Source organism: Gorilla gorilla, chromosome 10 (genome assembly GCF_029281585.2).
Source record: "Gorilla gorilla gorilla isolate KB3781 chromosome 10, NHGRI_mGorGor1-v2.1_pri, whole genome shotgun sequence".
Lineage (NCBI taxonomy): Eukaryota > Metazoa > Chordata > Mammalia > Primates > Hominidae > Gorilla > Gorilla gorilla.
The window spans coordinates 30,344,735-30,371,967 of NC_073234.2; the positions used below are offsets into that span (position 1 = coordinate 30,344,735).

At 40.2% G+C, this 27,233-nt stretch overlaps 2 protein-coding genes across 5 annotated transcripts in view; one reads left to right on the forward strand and one right to left on the reverse strand.

Moving 5' to 3' along the window:
* Positions 1 to 27,233, forward strand: part of PDE6H (phosphodiesterase 6H) — a 183,953-nt gene that overhangs the window by 141,584 nt on the left and 15,136 nt on the right. The window contains exon 1 of one of the 3 annotated variants that reach the window (XM_055358730.2): positions 2,786 to 2,868. The exons of the other annotated variants lie outside the window; for them this stretch is intronic. The gene's annotated coding sequence lies outside the window, so the exon portion shown is untranslated. Of the gene's footprint in view, positions 1 to 2,785; positions 2,869 to 27,233 lie in introns of those variants that run through there. 3 annotated transcript variants of the gene reach the window in all.
* ARHGDIB (Rho GDP dissociation inhibitor beta) lies at positions 2,136 to 21,760 on the reverse strand. Of its 2 annotated transcripts, none has more exons than XM_004052797.4 (6): positions 21,584 to 21,760; positions 10,641 to 10,833; positions 9,911 to 9,994; positions 7,985 to 8,061; positions 4,883 to 4,946; positions 2,136 to 2,842 (listed from the first exon to the last, which is right to left on the reverse strand). In XM_004052797.4, exons 2-6 carry the CDS (start codon positions 10,819 to 10,821, stop codon positions 2,643 to 2,645), a joined length of 606 nt encoding a protein of 201 aa, XP_004052845.1. In that variant the 5' UTR covers positions 10,822 to 10,833; positions 21,584 to 21,760; the 3' UTR covers positions 2,136 to 2,642. The 2 variants fall into 2 exon arrangements, with proteins under 2 accessions (XP_004052845.1, XP_055214699.1); XM_055358724.2 differs by lacking the exon at positions 21,584 to 21,760 and adding an exon at positions 21,201 to 21,327.

Here is a 27,233-nt window from a genome sequence, read left to right on the forward strand (position 1 = left end):
TGGCATTTCTGTATACCAATAATGTCCAGGCTGAGAGTAAAATCAAGAACACAATTTCATTTACAATAGCCACAAATAAAATGAAATGCCTAGGAATACAGACAACCAAGGAGGTAAAATATCTCTACAAGGAGAACTACAAAACACTTTTGAAAGAAATCAGAGGTGACACAAATGAAAAAACACTCCACGCTCATAGGTAGGAAGAATCAGTATCTTCAAAATGGCCATACTGCCCAAAGAAATTAACAGATTCAGTGCTATTCCTATCTAACTACCAATGTCATTCTTCACAGAATTAGAAAAGAAACTATTCTAAAATTTATATGGAACCAAAAAAGAGTCTGACTAGCTAAAGCAATCCTAATCAAAAAGAACAAAGCCAGAGGTGTCACATTACCCAACTTCAAACTATACTACAAGGCTACAGTAACCAAAATAGCATGGTACTGGTACAAAAACAAACACATAGACCAATGGAACAGAATAAAGAACCCAGAAATAAAGTCATATACCTACAACCATCTGATCTTCGATAAAGTTAACAAAACCAATCAATGGGGAAAGGACTCCCTACTCAATAAATGGTGCTGTGATAGCTGGCTAGCCATATGCAGAAGAATGAAACTGCACCCTTATCTTTCACCATATAAAAAGTTAACTCAAGATGAATTGAAGATTTAAGACCTCAAACCATAAAAGTCCTGGAAGAAAACCTAGGAAATACTCTTTTTGACATTAATCCTGACAAGTAATTTTTGGCTAAGTCCTCAAAAGCAATTGCAACAAAAACAAAAATTGATAAGTGGGACCTAATTAAAGAGGTTCTTCAGAGCAAAAGGAACTATTGATAAACAGACAATCTACAAAATGGGAGAAAGCATATGCAAACTATGCATCCAACAAAGGTCTAATATTCAGAATCCATAAGAAACTTAAACAAATCAAGAAGCAAAAAACAAATAATCCCAACAGAAAATGGGCAAAGAGCATAAACAGATACTTCTTAAAAGAAGACACACAAGAGGCCAATAAGCCTATAAAAAATGCTCAACGTTACTAATTATCAGAGAAATGCAAATCAAAGCCACAATGAGATACAATCTCACACTAGTCAGAATGGCCATTATTAAAAAATCCAAAAACAACAGACACTGGTGAGACTGCAGAGAAAAGGGAATGCTTATACATTATTCATGGGAATGTAGCTTAAGCAGTTACGTAGTTCAGCCACTGTGGAAAGCAACTCTAAGTAATGAGGACATCTATACCTTTTATCTCTACTCTAAGGCCAAGGAGAGTACTCCAATTTTTAGGAGTAACGTTAGCATTCCAAGGCATAATATTTTTACGAACATATGGAGAGTGACCAGTTTGAATGTTTCTCAAAAAACTTGAAACAGAGCTACCATTTGATTCAGCAACCCCATTACTATGTATATATCCAAAGGAAAGCAGATTGTTGTACCAAACAGACATGCACATGTATGTTCATTGTTGTGCCATTCACAATAGCAAAGACATGGAATTAATGTAGTTGCCCATTAATGGTGGATTGGATAAAATATATGGTGCATATATACCATGATATACTATATGGTCGTAATAAAAAAGTAAAATCATGTCCTTTGCAGCAATATGGATGAAGCTGGAGGCCATAATCCTAAGCAAAGTAATGCAGAAACAGAAAACCAACTTCCATATGTTCTCAGTTATAAGTGGGAGCTAAACACTGAACACACATAGACATGAACATGGAAACAGTAGACACTGTGGACTACCTGAGGGGTAAGGGAGGGAGTGGGGCGTTTTTTGAAAAACTACCTATTTAGTACTAGGCTCACTAACTGGATGCAATATACCCATGTAACAAACCTGCACATGTACCCTCTATATCTAATATAAAAGTCGAAATTAAAAATAGCTAACTAAATAAGTAAAATGTAGATTTCCCACTGGCTGTATTCTGAATGTGCATTGCCTATTATAGTGTAATAGGGGACCAGTTTGTTCCCAAAGATGTAAATATCTCCTCCAGTGTGTTTTCCTCATCCCCATCCCCTCTGAGGGAACTCATGAATGTGAACAATCCAGTTATCATATTTGTTCAAAGGAAGAAAGCAGGGAAATGAAGGTCTCAGTCAGAACACACACAGTTATTGTTTTATTCTTGTTCTCTTGTGTTGTTTACAGTGTCTCTCACAAAAGAAGAACTCCATCTGGCAGGGGATATGACTAGGGACTCATTGGGCCAGCAACAACCACAAAAGAATCTAGGCATTAGAATGAACTACTGGAACCTGAGTCAAAGACCTGTTAGTGATAATTTGCCCGTTTCCTGGCCTCTAGTTGCTCGAATGGGGGTAAGACAGGGAAATATTAAATGATTGTGTATTGAGATGGAGACGTGGAAGATCTGGCCCTGATGGAGGGTCAGAGGGAGCAGGTTGGGTGAAAGCCCGGTTTTAAGCCTCTTGTTCTAGGGACCACATCGAGTGACAGGGTGGGAAAAGATGCATCAATAAGGAAATGTGGCAGTGTTGAAGAGGGACCCAGCTGTGGACAGGGAGGAGGGACAGGGTGCTGAACACGCCTGAGGGAATTCTTCCAGGTGGCAAGGGTGGGGAAAGGGGTGGATGCATTCATTCTGTCCACTCCTTCTTAATCGACAGGTTCCACTCCCAGCTGAGGTGGTCTTGCTTGTCATCGTCGGTGAAGAAGGACTTGTTGTGGTACGTGCCTCGGGCCAGCATGCCCTTGGGAGCCTCCTCAACTGGAGTGAGGAACTCATACTCCTCAGGCCGAGGTCCATAGCTGCCAACCATAAATGTTGCTTTATCCACTAGGAAGAAAGAAGAGTTCATTAGGGTAAGAGCCTGATAGAGGAAAAACACACACTGCAAACTGCAGAATCTGGACTACAGCCTACAGTGATTAAAGCCAAGAGCAATGGTTTCCAAGCCTAAATAAACATCAGATTTACCTGAGGCGTCTTTTTTTTTTTTTTTAAGATGGAGTTTTGCTCTTGTTGTCCAGGCTGGAGTGCGGAGGCACAATCTCGGCTCACCACAACCTCCGCCTCCCAGGTTCCAGTGATTCTCCTGCCTCAACCTCCCGAGCAGCTGGGATTACAGGCATGCGCCACCACGCTTGGCTAATTTTTTATTTTTAGTAGAGACGGGGTTTCTCCATGTTGGTCAGGCTGGTCTCGAACTACCAACCTCAGGTGATCCACCCGCCTCGGCCTCCCAAAGTACTGGGATTACAGGTGTGAGCCACCGCACCTGGCCCTGAGGCATCTTTTTAAAAAAATTATTCTTTAAAACATTTTTTAAGTTGGAGTGCCTTTTAATAATATAGTTTCCTTTGTCCTACTTCCAAAGGCTATGGTTCAGTAACCTTCTGTGGGTCCCAGGGATCAGTGTTTTTAAAAAACTACACAATTGATTCTGAGGTAAAGTTGGGGAACCAGTGGCCTAAATCAATGGGGATTAAGCCTGTCTTTTTTTTTTTTTTTAATGGAGATATAGCAGATTACACCATTTAAAAAAACTCAAACAAATTGAGACCTCAGTTCTGATCTCAGTCCTGCAATGGCCTAAGTCATATAACATTTTTGAGCCTCCATTTCTTTGTGTATATGATGGACTTTAAGGATCTTCTCTCTACAAACTATCATTCTATGAACATATCAGTTGGGGGAGATAAAGTAACAGATGGTGATGAGAATTCATGGATAGAATAATTGGATGGAACAACAACAGCAGTAAGTTGGTAAAAAAAAAAAGTGAAGAACTAGGACAAATGGTGAAAATAGCCAATCAAGTTTATTTATAGGTGGTTAACTGGAATATATATTAAGAATAGTTGGGCATTGAAAAGTATACATAGGCAGATAGGTGGCATATAGTTGGCTAAGTGTTGCTAATAAGTTTGAAAAAACAGCTGCAGACATGTCACTGTCCTTTTGTCTAAGTGAGGCGATACAGGCTTTATGCCCAAAGGAAAATAGGAAATTAAACTTTTTTTTCATGAGACTAGGTATCGGAAAGGCCAATCAGTATCTTTCAGGTCAATGGTCTTCTCTGGGATTTGAGAAATTGACTGGTCCTCTATGTCATCCAAATTTATCAGACAATTTCTCCCCTATCTTGCTTATTAATTTGGTGGAAACTGAGACATGCTTTGTTGTTTCTTGCCTCTGGAGGGGACAGACCCTTAGGTAGAAAGGAACTGTAAAGTGCCTCCATCACCTTCCCACCTCTCATTTCTCCCTGCCTGTATTAATGAAAGAAAATTGAAGGCAGGGTCCCAAGGCATGTCAAGAAGAATTGCAGATTAAGTAATGTTGTCATGTTATTTTAATTAGACAGGCTTTTTCAATCCTAGAAAATATTTTTTTTTCTATTTCTTTGTTAGGAAATTGAGCATTGCCTCCCACTTCCCTCCAGTGCCACCCCCACCTACTCCCACCCCAGATACACATGGCACTGGGCAAGTTTTTTCTTTCTTGGGTTTCTCTGACACTTGGGTTTTGTACCTGTGAACTGCCTTTTTTTGTTGTTTACTTTGTAGAGTATTTTTGTATACTTTATTTCCTTTAAACTTATCTTGGTTACTCTTCTCCTTTACAAGTGATAATATTGAATCCAAAAAGCTGATTGCTGAAAGTTAGCAGCTGATGCAGTCTAAAAGAGGTCCCCTGAGCATTGGCCTTGTCAATGTCTAGATCAGAGGTGTATTTGTGCCTTTTCCTAGAGCCAGCATCCACAGCTTTTATCATATTCTCATCTGAGTCTATAGCTAAAAGTTGCTAATAACCAGAAGTTAAAGTATCAATGAGAAGCAGTTTGGGACGGTGTGGAAATGTGGGTTCCCTTACCTTTCACCCCAGTCCTGTAGGTGTGCTGAACGTATTTCAGGCCTGACACAATATCCCTGTTCACCTGCAGGTGGGAAGGAACCAAGATGTTCAGATTAAGAGGGTCTTTCATTTTTTTCTCATCTTTCATGCTGATCCTGCCTAGCTGAATCGTCTCTGAAAATGAAAAAACTAAAGATTTAGTTCAGAATTGGTGTTTCTATAATTATTTAGCATGGCTGTGAGGCAAAGATTAGAGAGGGGAAATCATAAAATACAACATTGCCAAACTGGTTTAATTATCGAACATTTTGATTTTTACCGTTTCGGGAGAGAGGAGTGGTTCATTAAAACATTGGCCCAATATTCTTCATTGTATTTCTCCTTTCTCAACGGTCCCAAGAATGGCCTTGAGCTTTCCCTCTCCAATACTGCTGACCAAGAGACCATCCTTGTCTTAGGAAAAGTTATGAAGATACCAATAGAGCACATTATGTAAATATCTAAAAACCACAACCTCAGAAATGATCCACTTACCATATAAAAAACAAACAACAAGGAGGAAAGCTGTAATGGAAAATTCATGTCTAGAAGATGGCTGTGACTGCAATATAACTGAAATAATGGGTGAAATTCACTTGTATCTGACAAGTATGTTGGATGTCTGTCATTTTCAGACGTTGTCTGAGATCTTGCTATTTTCCCAAGCCTTTCAAAGAAAATTCAGTAATGCAGAATGAAAATGTGGACAGCCCAAGAACTTTGTTTTTCCATGATTCATTTCACCTGGGACTGACCTGGGTTGTCTGTTAATTTTACACAGTGGTTATGTCTATACAAACAAATTAAAGTGGACATTGCATCATTAGCCGAAGAGCTTGGTTATCTGTTCACCAATGTGAAGAATTAAAGCATCTTCAAATAATTTTTCTTCAACAATAATTATGGCTGTCCTTTTGTGTTGGACACAATAGTTCAACCAATCAACCAGTGCTATCTTTTGTTTTGTTGGCAGGGAGGTGGCAGAGCAGTGAACTCTGCCAGCTTAGATTCTTGACTGTCACAGGGTAAATCTGTAGTATAAACCTATGAAAAGCCGTCAGAAAAAAAATTAGCATCATCAAAGAGACTGTGATAAAGCACAGACTTTCTAATACTGTGAGTCTCAAATGTAGCTCATAAGAATAGGGAAAATAAATGCACCTTTCTAGATGTCCCCAAGCTTATCCCTTTCACCTAGTGGGAGAAAGACCTAAGAAGAAGAATTATATTGGTGTAGCAATAAGGACTTCAAGACAAAGAGTCTACCATCTCACCAGCACTCTTCAGTGGGTCCATTTAATATAAATACATTTGGGGTGGGTGAAATAAAACTATGAATATTCATAGAATCCTCTTCTTCTGCCCACATCCCCATCCCTATTGTGTCTCCCACTCCAGGGGGAAGAAGCCTTGGTGTTATGAATCAAAGTGAGGGCTGTGGAAGTCAGAGATACCACATTTCCTTGGGAGGCAGAAAAAAAGTTGGGGAGAACCTAAAATAACAATCGTAGGTCAGGTTTTTAGAAAGTGCTAAGAAGTTTGGGAGGAGAAAAAGAACATTGAGTGCAACTAACAGAGATTGTGAAAGAGGACTTAACATGTGTTACTTGTGTTATAAATGCAAACTTTCTTGGACATTTTTCAAGAGACTTCAGTGAAGATTTAAGTTGTTTTTCAAGGATTTTTGACTTTGATCTGGCATTTCTTCTAATTGTAGCACCATGCTGGGACAAGCCACAGGATGGTTCACCTTTATGTAAGTTACTCAGAGAGCCATCAAACCTCTGAATTAGAGAGTACTCAAAAGCCCCTTTCTGTGGCCTCCTCCTGCATCATCCTAATGTGTAAACCTGACCACACAGACCCACATACCACATTCCTCCTCCACCTCCCCATCCAGAGGAGAAGCCCCTGTTCCAGAGCTTTCCTATGCATCTTAGTCACATCAAAATTTACCTGTCACATTTCATTTGAGGAAACCTGGTTTACCAAATAGACAAATTAATGCAATAGCATCAATGATTAAAAATGAAACTGATGTGCAACCCATTCTAGGCATATTTTGATATAATGCCTTACCAAACCTTCAGGTGCTTCAATAATAAATAATATGACAGGAAACAAGTAAGTGAACCCTAGCTCAGTGTCCATTATAGAGTAGGCATCAACAAATATTTCCAGGATGAAATTATTTTCAGTTATATTTGTATGGGGTAGGGAGGGGTCATCCATCAACCCTGAATCATATCCTGTACCTTGGGGAAAAAAGTTCCCAGTGTGCAAATAGAGAGAGCAGATGGAGTCTTCCTTGGTGGAGCCCAGGCCCTGGAGACTGAGGCTAAGTGGGAATGAGAGGCCACCAAAGCAAACATAAACCACTAAGTGCAAACACTGCATTTCTAACTTATTTGTTTTCAAAGTCAAAGTTATTTTTCTTGTGATTTTGGCTGCTCATTGGGATATATGGCTCATTGGGATATATTAGATGTCAGTTTATTTCTTATTTAGTTTCCTCTTTCCTGGTTACCTGTTCCACAACTATAATTGTAATTTCCAGTTCTTTAGCAAAGATCACACTCCCTGGATTTATATAATCCTTGAGCAATTAGAGCTGAGGCCCTGTCCCATTTTCTTTTCCTATTGGTTGATTCACTTGTTTGTCCACTTTTCAATATATATTCATGAACTATATGCTATTTACAAAGTTTTGTGTGAAATATTGGAAAGGAGGGATGTACATTTTCACCCTAGATTGAGGTGCTTATATCGTATGAAGAAGAAATGACACAAGTGGTACAACACAAAGCAGTGTGTGCCTCGAGGATGTGTTTGGAGTTCACAGAGGGATCCCATTGGCTTAAGTGATAATGAAGAGTTTAAGAAGTCCTGGCTAGGAAAAGACAGGAAGCAAACATGGGTCTCAACAGGTAGCCCCCAGGGCTGGGAAGAGGACATTCCAGACCCAGCTTGGGGGTACTAGGGGAGAAACAAACAAAAAGTACCTCAACATGATCATGCAAGAAATGTAGTCACTGATTAAAGATTTAAACTTTACAAAAACACACAAGGCAGGATACTTACTTTGAAGTGAATTTTGACTCTATATTCGGAACCTTCTTTTAACACAATGGTTTCCTTTTTGAGGGCTTCCAGATCTCCTGTAGAAGAAGATTTAGAGAGAGTTTATCCTCAAAAGCAGATACACAAGTTAATAAATGACTTTTAAGTCCCGGAGAAATTTGTTGGGCCCACGAGGGCAACATGGTTCACAGGGCCCTCAATTCACAGAGTATTTGAGTTTAGTCCTTGCACACGCACACACACACACACACACACACACGTAATGCCTGAAATCTTACAGCTCTGTTATGAAAAACATGAGAGTTTCCCTGCCCCCAAGTTTGATGACAATGCTAAAAATACACAAGACATTACCAATAATGAGTTGTGAAGATAAATGTTTTTTGGTCCATTTATTCTCTCATTGAGAATTATATTACTGGTCAAATGAAGAGGTTATTAAAGAATATGCCCCTTACCCCTCAAATAAAACATATAAGAAAAATATTATTTAGGAGTGTCAGCTATTTGTTTTTATAGATTTGGTGATGTTTGTGGCATTTTCTAGCTTTTAAAATTCTACTTCTTTTTATTCATTTTATCACTTTAAGAAAATGTTCACCTTTGTGTTTACTCTTGTATTTTCATTTGCAATTTCATACTATTTTTCTTAAGGAATATCACTGAAGTTATAAAAGCTTCAGGTTCCATAAAACCAGGATCTGTCCCAAATTCCTGTACCCTGATTAAGGAGGTAATCACTCTCTATGCTTTTCTTCATGCATAGCAGCTTGTTAGTGACAGAAAACCCAATTTGTTTTTCCTCTGCTGGGAAAGGGGACAGAGACCAAGTTTTCCTTGCAATACCACCAGGTCCTGCTGAAGAGAACAGATTTCTTTAGCGCTAATTCAGACCTTATCTTGCAAACTGGCAGCTGTACCTGGTAATATTAGGAAGACTCTGAGTTCTGGTGAGAGAGCGTGAGTTTCTCTCCTGGAGAGATGTGAGCATGTCGGGGTAGCTGAATTCGTGTGTGTGCCTGCTCTAATGATTTCAGTTGAACAGGAAGTGTGCCTTCTCAGCCTCTGATTTCCTCCCTCTGACAAAAAAGCCCATATAAGGTAAAGACTGGCTATGTCCTGTGAGAGGGGAACTACTCTGCTGCTAACTAAGCCAACTGTTCTAGACTTGTGCTTTGTCTGTCTCACAAGAGTCCAATTTTTTCATTTGGTAACTATTTTTTTTCCACTAAAAACTTGCCTTTGAAGGCCCCAATCTCCTGGCTCCGTGCTTCTCCTCTCATATCCCCTCTGATGCCCATTTCCTCCACAATAACCCCCTTCCCAGTCTCTCTCCTTCTCCTCAAGCCCTAAGTCTCAGGGAAAGGCTTGACCCTTAGTTACAATAAGGTGAAAGAAAATAACAACATCTTAATTTGTACGCCTTTAGTAGGAGACGTTGTTTATTTAACAAGAATCAGAGTTTCAAGCTAAAACAATTCAATCTATAGCAGTGGAATTTCTAGTATAATTCCGGATTGCTTCTCACCTTCCAGTAAGTTTTGTAGTGGATAGAAGATCAATACTTTGATGTTCAGACTGTATAAACCTTACAACTTCAGAAGCACACAATTTGTTTCTTAATATTTCCATCAGCAGTCTTTATTGCATAAATAACAATTCTCTTACTATCATGTGGAGACAAAAATCTGTAAATATATCAAATGTGTATGCCTGCACTCTCTTCAATTAAATAGAGATAAAGATTGGGCTTTTCATGAAACATGGTAAATACTGTGCACTCTAAGAGCAATGATTTGTTAACTGGTCCTAGCATATATATCTCTCTGATTCACCAGTTTTCTTCTGTTGGAACAGGAGACAGAGACCAAGTTTTCTTTGTGATATCTTAGGCCCCCTTTGAACAGTACAGATGTGTCTACATACCAGTAAGGTCCATGGTGATTGGTCCTGGGGCACTCTCACAAACCAGGGTGAGCCGGGTGACAACGACATTGGGGGCTTTCGGATCTGCAGGATCAAAAGGGAATGTAAGTACCAAGAAGAGACATGTGTATAGTGGGTGTGTGCATTTCAAGTGGGAGACACAGAGTATGAAAATAAAAGTGATCTTTCTATCTGGAGTAGAAATAGAAATGGATGTGCCAGGTTTGCTATGCTTGGTCTTGATGGCCTTGTAAATTACAGCAATCTTATTTCTGCTTTAGGCACTTGTAGGTCCATCTAATTATTGACATCCAACATTTCCTGAATGGCTATGGGTCAGGTACTCTGCTAATTGGGCACTGTCCATTTATATCTCTGGGCCATGTCTTGTTCTGCCGCGGTGTATGTGGAAGAGATGAACGGTTAGGTAAGGACTGAGAAAGAGAGAAAATGGAGAGAGAGAAATACAATTCTAAGTGGTAGCCTGGAATTCTTTCTAAATCCCCTCTGTGTGTTATGTGTGCCTATCTCACTGCTGACTTGCATCTTATCTCTTAAGAAGACCTAATTATACAGTTCATAACTTTAATCAGCATATATAAATTGTGCCTCACTCACTTATTCCTGGAAGCAGTTGGTCCTCTTCCCTTTGCTGCTGCTCCTGAGCAGCCAAAATGTCTTCTTCCCTCTCAGGGATCTTCCACCCACCCTGTTCTCTGTACACACATACCTGTCACCACAGGACCATCTCCCAGCAGCGTTTTCTTGTACTTAATTAGACTCTCATCATCTTTGTCCATTTCCTGCAGCTCTTTCAGGGACTTCTGCGGTGGAGGCTTATAATTGAGCTTGCTGTCCAGCTCATCATCGTCATCCTCCTCCACATGTGGCTCTGGGGCTTTTTCAGTCATTTTGATCTATTTCTGGGAGACAGAATGACAGCCCATTAGTCAACAAGTCATGAATATAAAAGATGTTTGTGGGGCTGCTGTTAGCAGCCTCCTTACCCTCATGGACTTCTCTGATCATCAGTCACTTTCCTGATTGTTTTCCTAATTCAATCTCATTAAATACTATGAAATAATAATCTAATGTATTCTAGTAATTTCTCTGACCTGCCTGAATTTCTCTGTACCATTGTAGTATCTCCTATTCACTGAACAAAACTGACAAGAAAGAAATCACTCATATGTGAATAACGTACTACGAGTGAAGCAACATGGCACAAAGACTCCTGAACAAATGAAGCAAAAGCCCAGTCAAAAAGCTGTAGGAGTTATCACAGTCCTCCAGATCCAGCCAGCCTGGCTAGCGTCAAAGCTTGCAGCATGCACAGTCTGAGTGATAATGGTGGAGAGAGGCAGGAGAGAGAAGAGAGAGGTGGAGTACTTGCCAGAGAAATGGTTGGCTCCTCCCCATCAATGGAATCTGTCCCTGAACTCCAGCAATGCCTCAAAGATGACTCATGAGGAACCGTTGACCTTTATGATACCTGCCTCAGGTGCCTGCATGGTTCACACCCAACACTGCTAATCACCCCTCGACGGTGGGTACTAGGTTTGCTGTTTTTCTTGAATTCCCCCCAAAACACTTGCATAGTTCTGGCACTTTATACAATTTCCTTGATTGACATATAAGGTTTTATATCTAAAGATATTCTATTCTTTTTAAATGCCACAAAAATAGCAAAGGACACTTTAAATTCCTCCAGACAAAATCGTAAGTACAAATTTGCCCTTAGCATTTGTCCATCCATTTCCCTTTTCTGGATCCACTTCCCTTTCAGTCTCTCCCCTTCTCCCCTTCCTAGGTTTCCATTGACTTTATAAGGCCCCACCTGGGCATACCCTGGAGTCTTCCTTCATCTCTCATTATCTGCATTTACTTGTTTTGTGTTAAAACATTGAGGAGAAATCTAGGCAAGTTATTTACCTGTTAAGGGTTAATGACTGAATAGTAGATTCAAAAATTATTCCTCTTAGAGGATGTATAGTCACAGCTTTTCAGAGCTGAAATGAACCACTGGGGTTCATGTAATCATTGAGGATATTGAGATCCAGAGTTAAGAGAATTGCCCAGGTTCACACAGCTGGATGAGAGGCAGTATACTAACCAAGACGAAGAAGTCCCTCTGGGAAGAATTTCAGGCCCTGTGGCTGACAGCCACATGAGATGGCTGCCGGGGAGATATTTGGGCAAGGAGATTGTTTTCTGATTTCCTTAATTCTGTCTTGAGGGTAACTCTTTTCCCTGCCTGTAGTTAAAGCCTTCATTGCTCCTAAGTGACACAACTATAAGAAAATGTCTGTCACATCACATCCTGAGTGGCTCTGCAAACCTTAATAAAGTCTCCCAGGAGTGAAGATATCTCTGGCCAAAATCAGTTCTAGTTTTGAGTTTCAATGTCACTATTATTGGCAAGAGGAAGAAAAATAATTTGGAAGTAAAGCCAAATGAGAGCAATTTTAATGGAACCAAAAAAAAAAAAAAAAAAAGAGAAACAAAGAAATAATATCCCTTGGCTCATCAATTCTCTTCCATCTAAATAAGCAGCCAAACATTATGAACTAGCCTTGACCAACTCTGAAAACAGCATTGCAATGCCCAGGTTCACTTCCTGTACAGGAAGAAAACATGTAGGCCTGTTCCTATGGCAACTCTTGCTTTAGCAGAAGAAACAGCACCACTCAAAGATGAGACTCTAGAGCACAGCAGAATAAACATAGTGACTAATGCAATTCGTATTCCAAACAACACTCAGGGAAAGTGAATGAACTGGTTGGAAAAAAAGAAGGAGGCAGCGTGTAGATGTTGTAGGTTGTGGGTAATTTAATGACAATCATTAAGGGGCAAATGAAAAGCAAGCCAGATAAGACTAATCAGATGAGACAGGGGCCTACCCAGAACCTTGGTGATCCCCGGAGGATGGGGGCCACATAACAAACCTGCTGACCGAGCATCGGAACAACGGTTCATAGAGGAAGACATCCCAGCCCCCATGGTCAGGCCTTTCTGAACTGTATCACTTGGTTCTAACAAGTCGCCTGATTGAATGAAACCTGGCCATCAGATGGTAACATTACATCCAGTCACTGGCTCAAGATGATCTCAATAACCTCCAGGAAATTGCAACTATGCAGCCTCAAATCTCAATGTCGAAAAGAGAAAGAGAGAGAAAGAGAAAGCGAGAGAGGGATTAGGTATAGGACAAGATTTGCCACCTTCTAACAGTGTGACCATTGGCACGTCCATTTATCTAACATATAGGTCTTGATCTTCTCATTAGTAAATCTGAGGCTTATGTTCTATATTTTCTCGATTCATTGCAAACAGATATAACAATTGTTTCATAAAAAGAGACACAAATTTACCTAGACATTAAAGAGTGGAGGATACTGTGGGATTTCTGTATAAAATTTTGTTGCAGTCAAAAGGGGGAAATTCAGGGCCACATTAAAATCATTTGGTTTAATTATAGCATAAGAAAAAGAGATATGAGACCAGGTGATCCCAAACTGGCTCATTCTAGAAAGCTGATTAGAAAAAGTAATAATACAGCAAATAAAGGACTGGAAGAGCAGTTCTCAGAGAAAGCATTTTAAAGTAAAATTAGGGTCATGATTATTTGGTGAGCACCCACTGTTTACAAGACACTGTACTTTAGCCATACTGATGTTTAAATTACTCTTCAGAGTAGAGAAGAGGCTGGAAGTTGGGCAATCTAACCATACTAAAAGGGCCCACCCGGTTTGGTTGATTTCTTATTTTTTTTGGAGATTACAGGTCTCTTTTTTAAAGATCTGATAAACATTATGGTAATTATCTCAAGGAAAAAAAAAAACAAATAAACCCATGACATTGTGCATATGATCCAGGGGTTTGTGGACCCATGAAGTCCTTTATAGACTTATTTGGGTTCAAGATCTCCAGATTAGGAACATAACCTCAAAACTATGGAAGCATGAAGCAGAGAGTGGAGTGTTACAGAGGAAGGTTGCTTTTTTGCTTTTGCTTGCTCTTTCTCTCTCTCTCTCTTTCTCTCTTTCTCCCTTTCTTTCTTTCTCTCTCTCTCTCCCTTCTTTCCTTCCTTCCTTCCTTCCTTTCTTCTTTCCTTCTTTTTTTGAGGCATAGTTTTACTCTGTCACCCAGGCGGGAGTACAGTGGCTCTATCTTGGCTCACTACAACCTCTGCCTCCTGGACTCAAGCAATTCTCTTGCCTCAGCCTTCTGAGTAGCTGGGACTACGGGCACATGCCACCTGCCTGGCTAATTTTTTGTAGTTATGGTTGAGATAGGGTTTCCCCATTTTGCCCAGGCTGGCCTTGAACACCTGAGCTCAAGAGATCCACCAGCCTTGGCCTCCCAAAGTGCTGGGATTACAGGTGCCTGGGCAGAAGCTTGCTTTTTCCTGGAGCTCCACCAGATCATTGACACAACTTAGTCTCAAGCTGAGAGTCATGTCCACCTGCTCAAAGTGTTGAATATATTGAAGCAGAAGATATCAGGTGACACCTGTGTCTGAGGGCGCATGACCACAAAGCCTGGCAGAGAAGCCCAGGTGCACATGGGTGCAGGAAGTAGACCCTTAGGAGAATTCCGTGGTCATTCCGTTTGATTTTGGATAATGACCTCTTCACTGAACTAGGCCTTGTTATGCATGCCTGGGTTTGGGTTCTGGCTTTCCTACTAACTAGCTTTTTCCCTGTTTACTGAATGTTGCAACCACTGTGGATCTGAGTTTCCTCATCTTGGGGGATGAGGGATTAGAGCACATCATCTTTAGATGATTACTTTTCTAAGGCCTCCGCATATTTCTCCTGACCTGCAGTTATGGGTCAGCTAAGTTACCATTCAGTTACCTTGTTTCACCTGTGAATATGAGAGAATATCTGTGTTTTGTTATTTAAAATGTATGTGAATCCCCATGCCAAGTGAGTAGACATTAGCTGCTCTTGGCACAGAAACAAAGAAAGAGTAACTACGTGAGATGATGGATATGTTGATTTGCTTCACTATAGTAACATTTTTACTCTCGATGTGTATCCCTAAACATTATGTTGTATACCTTAAATATATGCAATAAAATTCATCTTTAAAAGGAAATTTAAAAATTAAAAAATAAAATGTATGTGAATCCCCAACAGATGCTGCATATTTTATTTTATTTTATTTTACTTATTTTTCTCCCAGACATAAAATTATTTTTCTTTCACTGAACAGGTCTTTGCATAATAAAGGGTACCATAATAGTAATAGCAAATTGTTACTGAACACTTATGAGCCAAAAACTCAGTTAGTACGGGATAAGTGCTTTGCATGCGTTATTTCATTCAGTCATCGCAATGTTGTGAGGTAGGCACAATTACATTTTACAAGTGCAAAAACTAAGACATAGAAGAAAATATTAAATGTTTCAATTACACAAGCATTTAAAATTCCTTTCCTAATATCACCCTATAGACAGTGAAAAGAGTAATGGTCTGGATTCTAAAAATGAGACATTCGCAATGCATGTATTAACAAGAGATTGATATCTGGAATACATAAATACCTCTTATGAATCAATTTCTTAAAAAGTATTTATTGTATATATTTAAGGTGTAAAATATGTCTGGGATACATAGATAGTGAAAAGGTTACTATAGTCAAGCAAATTAACATATCCATCATCTCACCCACTTTTTTTTGTGTGTGGCAAGAGCACCTAAAATCTACTCTTCAGCAAAAACTCAAGTACAATACAATATTATTAAGCATTGTGCTGCATTTTTAACGTTATTTCTGGGTAACCTCAGTTTCTCCCGTAGCCCCAGCCATAAATGGCACATACAGTTTGACAATGATTTCTCAAATAATCTGTGTGCATATTTAACCACAAACAACAATTTTCTCTTTTTATCCTCCCATTTTATGGATGCATGTTGAAATGAGAATAGGAATTTTACGAAAATTCTACAGACTGTTTTCCAATCCCATCATCTAAAGGACAACTGATTTTCCTACTGATAATATTGATATTATTAATACAAATTATAATAGTTATCACATGTAGTGCTAACTGCTTTCTAGAGGATTATCTCATTTAGTTCTTACAATAACTTTGTTGGCATCATCATTCTCTTTTCCAGACCAGGAAACTAAAGTTCAGGTTCAGTAACTTGCCTAAGAAGACATACCACGTGGTAGGCAGAATTAATGTCTGCGCCCAGGTTGTCTGACTTTTAGGCACTATGCTTTATTGCTTCAGTTGTCTTTAAGAAGTTATAATAAAATTAGAGTTTGTTAGTCATCTTGGGAATCTACCTGGAGGTGCACAAGCAGAGGTAAATGCTTCTTTGCAAGCTCTGCAGAGACAGCTTTAACAAAGCAGGGAAGTGTCAGATAACGATGTTTCAGCGCAACTCGGTTCCTGCGTTACCTCCTGCAAGTTGCTTAACCTCACTGGGCCCCAGTTTCATCCTCTGCAAAATGAAGCTGTGGCATGAGAGGATCTCTGAGGCCCCTTCTTAATTTAATGACTCAAATGCTCCCTAATTTAAAGAAGCTTGTCAAATGAGAAAAGAAAGGAGGAAGTAAAAGGGAGATTGGGGAGGACTCAGCCCATCAGCATAGAATCTTCTGGATGGGCTTTCCTCACCTTCCTCAGCTGCTCATCCCCTATTCTACAAAGGGCAGAGTTGAGTTTTGTTTATTTTTGACTTTGGTCCTTTGCACAAGAAAAATGAAATGGAGAATGAACAATTATATGTTTAACCAGGTTAATGTGGACCCCATTTATTAGGCCCCAGAGCACATACCATTTTTTCACACAGGCTTGCTACTCTAGTTTTCTGTATTTTCTGCTTCACAGATGCGCATACAGATTAACTTCCACAGTGGAGGCCTCACATCCTCATGTTTGCTACTCAGCAAAGCACTGGCAAGCATTAGATGTGCTGAGATGGGGACTTAATCTTCTCAGGCTCAATTAAAATGTCAAATTAAATTAGGATGGTTACTCACACCATGCATATGACATAGCACACATCAATGTTTTTGCTTGAAAATTCAGTGAAATTTCCAAGACATGGAAAGTGAATTACACTTAAAAATTTACACCCATGTCAGGATAGAGCATCATCTGTTTCATTAATGCAGCTCTAAGTGAACTGAGGACAAGAAAAGGTAGAACTCCTGAGTTTAGATTAAACAAATTACCTGGGTAATTCAGAGAAAGGTGACTTTCATGTCTCATAGAACATAGATGGAGTCAGATGGACCAGGGATTCAAAACCAGGCTCTGCATTATTACAGGACTCAATCAAGTTGCTAATTTCACTGAGCCTCAGTTTTATCACCACTAAAATGGGGATATTCTTTTTTATGGGGTTGAAAGATTGGAGAAAACACATGAAAAATTAGAGGACTATACTGGTCAAGAATAGATGTTCCGTGAGTATTTGTTCCCTTCCTCTTCTTCCTTCCCTGCCCCGATGTGGTCTGCTTTGTTGCAAGGCTTCACTGAAGCTAGGTAACTGCTTCCACACCAAATACTTTCCCCTGGGTGGGAGCTATGTCCCCACTCCTTCCTCCTTAAAAATAGATTTTTGTCTTTGAGGAGTATTAAAGAGATAAGAAGTTCTGGGGAATTGAAAGGATTGTTTAAAAACTGAATCAACCTTAAAATGAGACTATATTATATTTCTTTTAAAAACTTTCATGTAAACAATTTAATTTTAGGTTTTATTTATTGCTCCCTTTCTTCATTGAAGCCAGAGGTCACTCTGCGAATGATGAGAAATGTCAGTGAACACAGGCACAGCTAATGAAGAGAATTCCCTCTGGCTCTGGAGCAAAATACCACAGAGACTTAACTCACGGCCCAAAGCTGGATCTGCAAAATTGTGCTGGATTATGCATCTAGACACACAGGCCATGGATATTAATGTATTAAGCAGAAGAGATAGCAATGAGAGAGAGAGAAGGAAGAGGGGAAAGAGAGAGAGAGAAAGAGGAGAAAGAGGAGAGAGAGAGGAGGGAGAAGGGAGAAAGAGAGAGAGGGAAGAGAGAGAGAAAAGTGGAAATACCAGAAGTAGGGGATTTCTATCAGAGAAGTTCCTATGTGAGCACCAGCATTCTCTGTAACTCCTGCTACCTCCACTTTCCCTGCTGACTAGGATATGTCTGACCTCCCCCAAATCCGGCTGTGTGTCTAGTGCAGGTCTGGAGAGTCAGGCCATCTCTAAAACACTGTTGACATTTCAGAGCTAGTCAAGGATTTGAATGTGCTGTGCTGCTTGCCTGGCAATTTGGTGTGTTACGGGATTGCAAGTTTGTCTCTCAGGACACTAGAAGCCTTCTTGGTTCGGGATTCCACCCTCTCCCCACCGCCCCTGTCCCTGGTGACATGGAGGAATCCATAGTCCCCACTTTGCGGTGCTGCTTTCTACCACCTCAGCCCCATGAAGGACTACGAAAACTTCAAAACTGGATGAGAAAAACCAAAGACAAGATTATTTTGTAAGAGACAATAAATATTGTAATCAATCCAGAGAAGGGCACAAATTACTAGAAACGTAATTTCTTACCATTTCTCTTTGTGAGAGAAACAATTTATTATTTCTTGCCTGTGCATTCATAGTGTGTTTTTCTAACCCACATTCATATGCACAAAGAGAGAGAACTCAAAGAGATCCCGTGAGCTTTGCCTAGTGCCCAACATGTGAAGTCATGCCACCAAGTACCTTCACAAATATTATTTTAAATAATCCTCAAAGAAAACTGTGCATTAAGTAAGCCATTGCCTTCAGTATCTCAATATATTCACAAAAGTTTTAAATTAGCATGAAAAGTTAGATAGAATTGAGAGAGAAGTTTTTTATGACCGTTTGTGCTAAGATTATTGGGGTCTTTAAGAAAGCCCAAGTGAATTTTTACCAGCGGTAAAATTCACTCTTTGGCTGTGGACACCAGAGAGTAACACAACACAGGATGCTTCAGGATGTGCTTATTGCACAGATAAATGTTGCTGACATTTCAGGGGCAACATGAGACTCATCTCTGGGTATGCCAGTGTAGCCTTGAATACAGGATCCCGGGCAGCAATAACACAAACCAGGAATAAGAACTCTCAAAATGTGGAATTGGAGAAAATTTCTTCCATGTGATTCTTCCTAAAGAATGTGGGAGATCACCTGAGCCTCAGGAGGTCGAGGCTGCAGTAAGCTGCGTTCACGCCCCTGCACTTCAGCTCGGGTGACAGAGTGAGACTTGTCTCAAAAAAATAATAATAGGCCATGCATGGTGGCTCACGCCTTTAATCCCAGGACTTTGGGAGGCCAAGGCAGGCGGATTGCTTGAGCCCAGGAATTCGAGACCAGCTCTGGCAACATGGAGAAACCCCGTCTCTACTAAAAATGGTAAAATTAGCCAGCGTGGTGATGCGCACCTATAGTCCCAGCTACTCGGGAGGTTGAGGCGGGAGGATCACCTGAGCCGCCTGAGTAGGTAGGACTACAGGCACGCACCACCATGCCCTGTGAATTGCAATTCAGAGGCATTGTGGCTATTGATCCTTTTTGTATCAGTATGTAATTTTAGTCAAATTATTGAACACTTCTGCATTCTTCTCAGGAACAAAATTTGAAAGTTTTTATCACCAGGCCTGACACATAGAAGGCACTCAATGAATGTTGGTTCTCTTTTTCTATCTGCATAATTTCGACTCCCCAGGGCTTCTCTTTTCCTGCTAGCTGATGTTTGTCATGTACTGTGCTCTCCCAAATCAGCTCAGACCCGTTTCTTTCCCTCAGAATGACTTTGTGGTGCTGAGTGTCTACTGAAAACAGAACCTTAATGTTGCTCAGAGCTCACTTCCCTAGGGACAAACTCATGCTCTCCAAAGCAAGGAAGGACCAAATTCCAGTTGAGGACTGAAAAATGCTTGCCAGTATCTGTTCAGTGACAGCATAGTTAGTCCTCAGGTTTTGCATCTGTGAAGCATGGAATGGAGAAAGAACTGTTCTCTTGGAATTTCACACATCTCACAAAAGAGTAAGATGCTCTTGTTACTAAGCTTGTGCTATATCTGCTTTGGGAGGGAATATATTCTTACAAATTAAAAAAACACAAAGCCAATGGCAAGATTCACGATGCCTGCTAGGGACTGGACCTCTGCCCCCTGTCTCTCTGGACCAACAGGTGCCATGGTCCTCTTGATCTCCTGTGCCTGACCATCCCTGCAGTGAGGATGGCCAGGCCAACCCTGACTCCAGGGGCTCTAGGTCTCCATGTGAAGTGGTGACCATGAGCCCTCCGGGTGAGAGCAGTCTGCCTTTCCCCACTCTGAATGAAGAACTGCCCAGGGCTTGCCAGACCCACACCTCAAGTTACCATAGGTCTAAAGTTTATTACAGATTATGTTTATGAAACATGCTGGCTGGGAAGTCCTCTAAAAGGGAGGAAAGTATTTCAGGTCATACCTAAAGCACTTCTCCTAATGGTGGCTGAAATTCAGACCTTGACATTTTGAAGGCCCACTGATCAGCTGTCCTAGCTGGGCCCCCTTGAATTTTTCTCAAACCTGTCTCTTAATACGTTATTTGGTGTTTTCCATGTTTGCTGTTAGTTATCTCATACCTAAAGGTCTATTATCATTATTAATATTTTTATTTTTTGAGCCAGAGTTTCGCTCTTGTTGCCCATGCTGGAGTGCAATGGCGTGATCTTGGCTCACTGCAACCCCTGCCTCCTGGGTTCAAGCGATTCTCCTGCCTCAGCCTCCCAAATAACTGGGATTACAGGGATGCACCACCACACCCAGCTAATTTTGTATTTTTAGTAGAGACGGGGTTTCACCATATTGGTCAAGCCGGTCTTGAACTCCTGACCTCAGATGATCCACCCGCCTCAGCCTCCCAAAGTGCTGGGATTGCAGGCGTGAGCCACCGCGCCCAGCCCTATTATTATTTTTGACAACAACAGCAAAGATCTGCCCATCCGACTGCAGGAATTTAATACACAGCCTTTGTCAGTGGTAGAAATTCTATCACTGTATGACTCATGAGTACATAACGATGTGCTATACCATACTTCCTCTTTGACGGCTAAAGCCCCTGCACTCTAAGGGAGGATTTCATTATGCATTTCTCTTATATCACCAGAAAATTATTTAGTGGAAGACAGTTTAATATTTGACAGCTTTGAACCATTTTTTTTTTCTCTTTCAACCAGTCTTTTTTACATTGTCTGCTTAAAAACAGGAAACCACATATCTCCACCCCAGCACAACCCACCATCCACCAGCACAGACCGTATCATTTTGGATCTACAGTCTTTTTCTTCCAAGCCTGGCCAGGTGCCTGCTCCTACGTTGCAGGAAACCCCTCCAGGCACTCCCGGTGCGTGTTCTCAGAGCCCTTCTCAGAATATTCAGGATTGCACTTCCCGGGCTGCAGCGCACCCTGTACCCTCCTTTTTTAAGCCTCCTCCCCTGAGTCACTGCTACCCTTCCCTCCTCTAACTTCCCCTTCTCTGCAGCCTCCTTAGCAATTTCTTATCATAAAGTTTGTTTTAAAGAAGAACTGCCCCTCTAAAAAAATAATAAACTGTCGAGGGCGGTAGCCCCGTCTAGAGGTTTCCGACTTTGCTCTGTGCCCACCTGAAGCCTCCCCAGCCCGAGGTATTTGAACTTACATTCAGTGCTTCACGTCTCTGTCCGGGGTGCCTCTGTCTCTCAACTCTGACTTCTGAGTACTGGCAGTTAGAACAGGAAGGAAGTTAATGAGAAAAAAAAAAATGTTTTAGACCTACTTGAAGAGGAAACCCTGGGCTGTCTCAAATCCTGTTCCTTTGCACTGCCTATCTCTTGATCAGCCAACTTGAGCAGCATTCTTGTCAATTAATGGCACATGTGCGAGCATGACAGCCCGTGTGACGTGGAGATGCATGAATGTACACGCAAGAGTGTGGAGCCTATAGCTATGGGTATTATGAATAATTGTGAGGGTATTTCTGATAATCAGGTCATTGCAGTGCATAAGCCTATGGAGGTAAGGAGCCTGAAACCAGTAGCAATAAATTCACATCGGCTTTACTTTGTACCACTCACTTCTGTTCCCACTGGGTCCCCGCCAGCTTCATTGTCAACCAGATAACGTTGAAAGTTTGCTGGCAGTGAATGTAGAGTGCTAAGAAATGATGATTGTTAACTGCATATACTTTGTCCTAAATTTAAAAATGTGTCCTTAAACAGATTTTTGGAGTTTCGTTGGTTATAATTTCAAGACGTAGCTTTGTATTGCACTACAAACAGTCAAATATTGTTTGTAATAGTTTTGGCTGATTTTTCTTCAAATGAAACAAACAAGCAAGCGAAAGTACTGTCTTTGATGAAACCTAGGAAAGAAATTACAAAAGGAAGTAAAACTTCATTAATTCATAGTCTTCTAACTCAGAATTTGTGACAACTTAACAAGTGCTAAAATAGACTTTGTACCATATTTGAGGAAATGGTTTATGAAGTAATTTAAATGGGAACAAGTCTCGGAGGCCATGTTTAAACCATCTGAGGAACAGTTTTTAAGCAGCCAAGTCACATTCATGCTGTATATTCCCGTAGCTGTTACCAATAATAAATGCTTATTTAGGTTAATATTTCAATATTCAATATTTACACTACATCAATATATTTAGAACTGACTAAGCACACAAATTTGGAGAAACCGACATTTATTTTGTTTTCACCTAAATGTACTGCATCTTCTTCATTTCCCTTTGTAAATTGATACCACGGGGTTTGCCTTCTACTTAGAGTCAATGAAATCAAAATAATCAAGGGCCTAATACCACTTTATTCTATAAATTTTAAAATAGCACAGACAGAATATAGCCCTTGAAACAATGTATATAACTTTATTGTAAAAACAAAGCAAACCCTAACTTACACAGAAGGCAGTAACTTACACATTCTATAGCTCTGCACCCTCAAGAGGGGACACATTTATTCATTCCATAACATTTACTGAGAGCCTCTTTTCTTCCAAGTACTGTTCTAGTTCCCTTGTGCAGCAATAGGCCTCAGGCGACATCTCTGCTGCCCTGTGGAACTTATTATGTTCTACCTAGGAGACAATTAAAATAACACAGGCAGAATACATTAATTGTAACAAGAAATATTTAAAAATGAAAAATGGTAAATGCATGGTCTATATTCCACCACTCATTTCTCATGTTATTAGGGAACACCTCACTAGGCAAACCTGGCTTTTTTTTTCCCCTCCTGAGCCCAGTGTATATCTGAGGGTATGGGAGCACCCCTTCCCAGAAAAATCTGTAAAATCAATACATATTTTACAGATTTGTATTACAGATTAATGTATTAATTGGGGGATGAGAGAGCATTCATAATTTTAGAAAGTTCTAAAAGGAGTCCAATTATCAAAATATACTTAATTCCTGGTCATATGCAAGGACCCATGGAAAGGTACAGAAATAAACAAGACACAGTCCTAGACCTCAAGTAGCTAAAAGATGTAATGGGGAAGACAGAAGCAGACAAATTTAATCTTTTTTGTGAGCATAGGAAAAGAAAAAATACATGGTGTGTTTTGAGAGTACATGTAAGGACATCAAGGAAGGCTTTTTGGAGGAAGTGACCACTGTGCTCAGTTAAGAGGGAGAGTAGGTTTTGAGTAGTTGATGAGCGAAGGGTTGGGAGTGAAAGAGAAGGCACTCGAGGTAGAGGAGAAACATGAGCAGCAACACGGCCCTGGCCTCCCAAAATGATGTGGGATACGCAGGGTATTATAAGCAAGCAGTTCAAGATTGTTGGAATGTAAAGTGGAAGTTACATGTGAATGAGAAATGTACCTGGAGCAGGGCAGGCACAGTGTTCAGATCACCACGGACCTCTTATGCCATGTTAATAACGAACTCGGCCTAGATCCTATCAGTGATGGGGAACTGTTGAAGGTAAAGGATGGACATGATCGTTCTGCATTTCACTTAGCTTATTCTGGCAAACTGATGTGGTTGGATTTGAAGTGAATAAAATCTATTAGGAGACTGTTTAGGCTTGAACACTCATAATGAGATAGACAGAAATGGTCAGATTTGAGAAATATTTAGGTGAAATTGGCATGCCCTGGTAATTGGTGGGATGTGAAGGATGAGGATGAGGAGGACTGTGGAATCAGGAATGACTTCTGGATTTTTTTGCTAGAATGATTGGGTCCTTGGGGGTACCCCCAAGTGAGATAGAGAATACAAAAGAAGAAATAGATGTATTAGGAGAAATAAGGACATACGTTTGGACGTGTCTAGTCCTGAGTTTGAAAAAAAATGGTGTCATTTGTTGGAGATGATATCTGAAAGATAGTGAAATATATAAGCCTGAATTTACATATTATCAGACTATGGATAGTAATTTAAACCAGGACACCCAAAGTGTGGCCTGTGTACCAGCAGACTACCATCACCCAGGAACTCCTTAGAAATGCAAAGTCTCAGGCCAAACCTCCTACATCAGAATCTCTCCCTGAGGTTGGACCTGGAAATCTATGTTTTAAAAAGCTCTGCAGGTAAACTGTGAGGTTTTAGAAACACTGGTTTAAACTATGTAAGTGGATGGGATCACCCAGAAGGAATGGAGAAAGAGAAGTTGGCCAAGCATGGGGAAATCCTGTTAGCTCCACTTTCAGTGAATAACCTGCTGACAACTTCTTACCTCCTCCTTGGTTAGCACCCTAGCCTACCATCATTGTGCCTCTGCTGGACTTTCATAGCATTCTCTTTATATGTTTTCTATTTCCATAATAGTCTGATTTAACCTTTATTCTCATAACAGAGTAAAAAGCATACTCATGATCACATCTTTCCTTCGTTTTCAGACCTCTAGGGATCTTTCATCCACTTAAAATAAAATAGAATTCTATTTTCACCTATATCTGCAAATTGGCTTATTGTAGTAGCCATCTTCCAAGACAGCCTCCAGTGATTCTGGTATTCAACCCTGATCACATTGTATCAAGATAGTTCTGTGTGGCCAATAGAATATGGCAGAAATGATGGCATGTCGCTTCCAAGGTTGTTAGACATTGTGTCTTTTCTCTTGATTTCTCTTAGATCATTCATTCTGTGGGAAGCAGGGCACCATGTCATAAGGACACTCAAGCCCCCTGTGGAGTGGTCCATGTGGTGAGGACCAAAAGCTGTCTGAGTGAACCATCCTGGAAATGAAGGTTTCAGCTCCAGATGATGACAGCTCTGGCTGACAGCATGACTGTAACCTCATGGAAGATGTGAGCAGGAACCACCCAGCTATGCCGCTCCTGATTGACCCATAGAAACTGTGGGAGATAAGAAATATCTATTGCTATGGGCTACTAAATTTTGGGGTAATTTGTCATGTAGCACTATAATTCTAACATACTCATGATCTAGCCACTTGCTAGATCCTCCAGACTCATCTGGTAACGCTTAGCCCTTGTTTCCTCCATTCCAGATCATGCCCCTCTTGCTAATCTTTTCATGAGAAACAGGTTCCCATTTTAGGGATCATTCTCTTTGCAGAAATGTTCTTCCTTTAAATAATCATACCTGATTCATTTCTTTCTTTATTCAGATCTCTGCTCATATGTCAATTTCTCAGAGAGGTCTTTTTTAACCATTATATTTAAAATAGTGCCTCTATTTCATCATTTTGCTTTATTTCTAGCATGTAACATCCCTTGACATATTTCCCATGTATTATTTTTTCTGTTTGTTATCCACGTCTCCACAAGACTGTGAGCTCTATAAGGTCAGGGACCTTGTCTTATTCACTGCTGTATCCCAGAGACTAGAGCGCTGACTAAAAACATAGTATACTGTCAATAAATACCAGCGGAATTAATAAGAAAGGCCCACATACTAGGAAACCTCAGTATTTAGAAAAGATGAAGTGAGAGATGCCTACAAAGGAAGAAAAGGAGGAATGGCTTGAGAGGGTAGTATAGGAAAAGGGGAAACAGCTCTGCCTGCTGAGTCAAGTCACCTATATTTCAGCTTTGAAGAAATATTTATCTGATTGCCACTATGTTGAAATTGCTATGCGTCCTTCTTATGAATTTTTGAATAACAAATTTATTTAAATTTACACTTTGAAATACTTATAGGTTTACAGAAAATTGAAATGTTCACTCTCTCTCCACCAATGTCACCATTTTGCATAAATGTGTATAATATCAACCCAGGAAACTGACATTGATACAATTCACAGAGCCTGCTCCTATTTCTCCAGTTACATATGCACTCTTGTGTGTGTGTGTGTGTGTGTGTGTGTGTTTGTCTGTGTGTGTGTAATTCTATGCAATTTTATTGCATGTGAAACTTCTTCTAACTACCACCACAACGAAGATACAGAACTCTGCCATCTCTGTGAGGCTTACTTGTTCTACCCTTCTGTAGCCACACCCACCTCCTCACACCTATCCCTAACCCCTGGTGACCACTAAATTGTTCACCCTCTCTATAAATTTTTTAATTTTAAAAATATTAAATAAATGGATGATAGACTAGATAAACAAAATGTGGTACATATACACCATGGAATACTATGAAGCCATAACAAAGAACATAAAAAAGCCTTAAAAAAGGAGATCATGTCCTTTGCAGGGACATAGATGGAGCTGGAGGCCCTTATCCTTAGCAAACTAATGCAGAAACAGAAAACCAAATACTGTATATTCTCACTTATAAGTGGGAGCTAAATGATGAGAACACATGGATGCACAGAGGGAAACAACACGCACTGAGGCCTATTGGAGAATGGAGGGTGGGAAGAGGGAGAAGATCAGGAAAAATTACTCATGGATATTAGGCTTGATACCTGGGTGATGAAATAATGTGTACAACAAACCCCTGTCTACCTATGTAACAAACCTGCACACGTACCCCTGAACTTAAAATAAAAAATTTTAAAAAGAATATTATGTAAACGGAATCATACGTACATTTGTAATTGGCTTTTTTCCTTTAGCATAATTTCCTTGAGGTTCATACCAGTTGTTGTAGGTATCAATAACTTCATTTCTTTTTACGGCTGAGCAGTATTTTCATGGTATAAAAGTACCACAGTTTGTGTAACTATTCACTCATTATAGGAAATTTGGATAGTTTCCAGTTTGGGGCTAGTATGAATAAAGCTGCTATAAACACTTGTGGACACAAGTTTTCACTTCACTGGACGAACACCCAAAAGTGCAATTGCTAGGTTGCATGGTAAATCCATGTTTATTTTTAGGAAAACTGGCCAAATGGTTTTCCACAGTGGCTGTTCCATTTTACACTCTCACTCACAATGCAC

Excerpts from the sequence above, each read along its gene's own strand:
- ARHGDIB (XM_004052797.4), bottom strand. The coding sequence starts at position 10,821 with ATGACTGAAAAAGCCCCAGAGCCACATGTGGAGGAGGATGACGATGAT. Across the intron at positions 8,062-9,910 it reads AATCACCATGGACCTTACTG|GAGATCTGGAAGCCCTCAAA; the intron begins GTATGTAGACAC and ends CTTCTTCTACAG. Across the intron at positions 2,843-4,882 it reads CTACAGGACTGGGGTGAAAG|TGGATAAAGCAACATTTATG; the intron begins GTAAGGGAACCC and ends CTTTCTTCCTAG.